Source organism: Halyomorpha halys, unplaced genomic scaffold (genome assembly GCF_000696795.3).
Source record: "Halyomorpha halys isolate HHAL.00 unplaced genomic scaffold, Hhal_1.1 Scaffold86.1, whole genome shotgun sequence".
NCBI lineage: Eukaryota > Metazoa > Arthropoda > Insecta > Hemiptera > Pentatomidae > Halyomorpha > Halyomorpha halys.
In genome coordinates, this window is record NW_027115494.1 from 703,015 (window position 1) to 708,003 (window position 4,989).

At 28.4% G+C, this 4,989-nt stretch overlaps 1 protein-coding gene across 1 annotated transcript in view; it reads right to left on the reverse strand.

Moving 5' to 3' along the window:
- Positions 1–4,989, reverse strand: part of LOC106677073 (KICSTOR subunit 2) — a gene marked incomplete in the record, with an annotated part of 24,657 nt that overhangs the window by 12,680 nt on the left and 6,988 nt on the right. Inside the window, 2 exon segments of the mRNA XM_067052534.1 lie at positions 659–757; positions 2,495–2,654. Coding sequence (XP_066908635.1) covers positions 659–757; positions 2,495–2,654 — 259 coding nt within the window.

Here is a 4,989-nt window from a genome sequence, read left to right on the forward strand (position 1 = left end):
GAGTAAAAATTTTTGAAAAATATACAGTTAAAAAAGTGCAGGAGACGAAAAAAAAAAAAGAGATTAAATAAACGTCTTGAAAGAATAATTATAAATAAAAAAATAATAATGATATAAATTGATAATAAATGAGCAAAGAACAAGTCAGGACCACCACCAACCTGTTAAAAGGTAAAGATTAAACAGAAGGCGACAATAAAGAGGAAGCGTGGAGGAGTGGGGTGAAACGTCAGAAAATAAATAGTTCTAAACTATTTTTGTTTCTCTTTTGACCACAACCCTGACCATCTTCTTATACAAGAAAATTCTAATTTATTTTTTTAATTACCAACTTATTGTTTAATTTACAAGATGTAGATCAATAAGTACAAACTAACATTTATTTTCTTTAAAAAATTACAGCAATTAACTAAGTTTAGCAGATGTTCAAAATTATAAATATAATTTTCTATAAAGTAATAAATAAATTTAGAAGCAAAAGTGTTTTAATAACTATTTGAAACTATGAGAAGAAAATTGGTCTAATCTACAAATTTACATAGATCACAATCGCATTTTTAATAGTCTAAAAATAGAAATAATATTATCACATATCAACAAGTTAGAACACAACACTGCTGTTCTCATGATCTTATATTCAGATGTCTAGTTTTCTTACCTCAGCGTTATAAACACTGACAACTTTGTCAGGAAGGGTATATTCAGGACTTCTCTCAGACAATGCTTTACTAATACCAACCATCCTATCTCCATATTTCTGAAAAATCAAATAAAATATAAATTGATGCTTTAAATATGTATGAAAATAATAAATGAAATACATTTAAAAAAATAATAATTTAACACACAAAGTGGTTTATTGTCACATTGACGTCAAGCTGTGGTGGCTTGGGAGCACATATGACAATAATGTATCATCAAGGGAAGTAACTTTTTTGCGTTCATTTCGTTTAACTTGCGTTCATGGTGAAGAACTCTAGCACCTCCCTTTCACCTTGGATTGTCCCAAACCGCGTTTAGCACTGTCTTAGCTCCCATCAGCTATGATTGTTCTGGGTTCTGCCACCTGGATTTTTACACTCCTTCAATTTTTTTTTTAAATCTAATTTATTTTTGGAAGTATATAATTTTTTACATGTATAAAAAAGTTTTGTTTTTTTTTACACATTTTTTTGGATTATTTCACATTGTTTAAATGTTTTTGGTGATATAGAATAACTTTACAATCAAACCCTTTTTCAGTAATTCAGTTAAAAAACCACAAAATATTCAGATATCAGCTGATTGCATACATATTTGCATATTGCAGCTGATTGTATTCAGTGGCATACATGGGTGATGACAATGAGTTATCATGGTTAAATAACAGGTTTTAAATTTTATTTATTGTTATTATATTACATGTTATACACTATATAATGCTTATTTAAACTAAAAGAAAAGTTAATTACCAATTAATTTTAAATTTCAGTAAATGAAAATGAAAACTGGAAAAAATAACAGCATAATTATTGATATCAATTGAATTAATTATTTCAGGAACCACAAATATTTTGGAAAATGTTTCAATAACCTTTATTTTATTGATCCTCACCCTGTTATATTTATGTAATTACTAGGGAGAAAGGAAGTTTTAATCATAGAGAAAAATAAAAAATGAAATGTTTGTTTATTTATTTCATTTTGTAGTAGTTTCAAATATTTATTATTCGATTTCGATAAAAGTTTGCTCACAAAACCAAATCCATAAATTAATTAATACCAGTCACGGATTTAAACACTGTGAAACATCATAGGAGTACAGTGAAATCTAACTAATTCAAGCCTCTATACACCAAATCAATTCCTTGGTCCTTTAAAAGATATCCTTTAAATCGAAGAAAACTAATGCAATTAGATCCTCTCAGTGTGATGCCGATACCACCAATTGGTATCTACACACATCCTTCCAGTGATGTCCCTCCAAACCCAATTCTACTAAATCAATTTTAACACAATGCTTCCATCTACGTTTTGGGTTACCCCTCAGACGTTTACCTGTCGGTTCAATATTTATTAACACTTTAGGGATCTACTTGTTACTAAGCCAGTGTAACTTTACACGCCCATCTTATATGCCACAATGCTATAACTTGTATTATATTTACCAGGTGCAGTTCCCTTAACTTAGTGTTGTGTAGCCTTCTAAACTTTTTCGGTCTGAATATTCTTCTTCATTTTTGAAAACCTAAAGGCGCTGTTCATCCCTTAATGTAAGAGGCCACGTCTCGCATCCATAAAGAATAGTGAGTAGGATAATAGTTTATAAATTCTAATTTTTAAGTTTTTTAATAAAGGCACGAGCTAAGCAGTTTCGAAATTGAAAAATAATAAGTATTTTCTGCCTTCAACCTCGCTTTTATTTCTTCATCAATTCCTCTCAGTATTATGAAGGAAATATTATTCAACTATAAACTGATAAAAAATTTGTTAGAGAAAGATATTTTATTCTTACAAAAGGTGGGTGAGCAATCATGACGAGATATTGCGAAGTCAAGAGTTCTTTAGGCCTCTCAGGATGCTGAAAACCTGGTCCAGCCCAATTTACTAAGCCAGATGGATCAAACAGAAGAAGTACAGAGGATGCCATACTTTTCTTTGGAAGAGACTGCAATCTGCAAATAAATATAGATATATTTATCATTCAGATGGAAAACTACTTTTAGAATGGACGTTGTGGAAATTAATTCAATTGGAGGAAGATTGTTTGGATATCAATCAAAAAAGAAGGACTACTATACATCAGTTGTTTTATAAAAAAAAAAAAAAAAAATGGAGTTTATGGTAAGTTAATAAAAAATAATAGGAAGATGGCCTGGGTGGTGGTCGAGAAAGCTATAAAAATAGCAGAAAAACTATTTATTAGTAATCAACATTTCACCCCACCTGCCCTACAAAGTTAACTGTTACATTGCGCTGTTTACTCAATTCATTTATGAAAGATTATTAGTTGATCATATGTACTTAATTGCTGGAAGATGGTCTGGGAGGCATTCAAAAAAAGGTTTACAAAAAACAGAAAAAAACTGTTTATTATATTAGCAAACAACATTTTGCTCCATTTTGTAGGGTTTCATAAGAGTTAAATGAAAACAAAAAATAAACATTGGAGTATTTTATTTTATTTTATTTATTTAGTGTTAAGTATGATCATCATAATTTAATAAATAGTTTTTCTATTATTTTGTAAACCTTTTTGGATCACTGCCCAGACCATCTTCCAACAATTGATTACATGCGATCGACTAGTTATCTTCCAAAAATGAATTTAATGAACTATGCAATGTAACAGTTAATTTTCTGTGGTGAAACAAAATATAATTTTTTTTCCACTAAGAAGTAATAAGAAAGAGTGATATTTAAATTAGAGCGACTTAATATAAAGATAATTTTATAAACAGAGTTAGAAACATAGGTAGGCCTACTAAGGTAATAAAACTTTATTACTTATTTATTTTCATGAAAATCACTTAATAATTCTTACTTCATTTATTTCTATATTTTGGATAATGTTTCAGTCCTGGGTTCAATAATTTGTAAGGAAGCACTGTTTTTAGAACAGTTATACAAGGAGGTGATTTTTTTCAAGATCTCGCTCAACTGCCAGATTTTTATTGAATTAAAGGTATTCACTTTATGAGACTGGGTGGCTCCCAAACCACAGGGTTGAATCACGACTGCAATGTAAAAAAAAAAAATTATTTGCTACAGCTGAATTTAAACCTGGATCCTTGGAGTTAGTATCACAGTGCCTTACAACTGTGCCACCATTCTTCCAATATTTATATTTAACAAGGACAAATCCGTTAAAATATGGAGAATATAAGACATCAAGTAATTAAGATGGACTAGATAATGGACAGTTTATCTGAAATGTCCAAAATTTAGAAATAAATGAAGTAAGAAACATTAAAGCTTTTCCTAGAATATAAATAAATAACAAAACATTTATTTTTTTATTCATATTTGGTATCATTGATAGGGCAGAGAACGTTTACTGAAATTAAGCAAAAGTATTTTCTTTTAATCTAATCGACCCTTATATCAAATGATCCTGTCTCAAATCTAGCTAAAATCTTTTATTGAAAACTTATATCAAAACCTTTAATTTTCAAAAATTTATAAAGTATAATTTATAAATGTAAATATATTGTGCTTCTTTTTCTTTTATAACTGTTCAGACTTTTAAGTTTTTAATTTGCTGAGAGAATAGAATAAAATATTACAAAGTGATCATTAAAAATTGTTTTATAAATTAGATAACATCTGAGACCTAAACTGCCCATTTTCAAATTCAATCCCTATTACTAGACTAATCGACTGTAAAACAAAAAAAAACAAACTGATTTAGTCAAATTATAAATCTTAGTCAGCATTTTAAATGCTCGATCTAATGAATTCATCTCTATAGTATGATCATCTCTATAATATCAGTCCTTAAGACATTAACTTAATTGCACTATTATATATACATAATTACATATTACATAACATACACCGCACGCACGCACGCACATATATATATATAATGTGTGTGTGAGTAGGTCCGTAATATATATAAAAGCAATTACCAGTATATCAGTTTCTGTTCAAAGAACACCCTTAAAAATTTATACACATTTTATTCATAAATTAGATAACACCTAAGATGTAAACTGTTCATTTTAAAATTCAATCCCTACTACTAGACTAATTGTCCAATTGTCAAAAAATAACTATTTTTATATAAATATATATAGATAATTTACAATTTGTCAAATTATAAATCTTAGTCAGCACACTTCCTTAATTGCACTTTTTAAAATTTAAATTAATTAATTTTCTGAAATCATCATTTGTACAATTAGACTACTCTTCTAATTATAGGGATAGGATTTGAAATGAACAGTTGATGTCAAAAATATTATTCAATTCATGAATAAAATGTGCATTAAGCTTTAAGGGTATTTT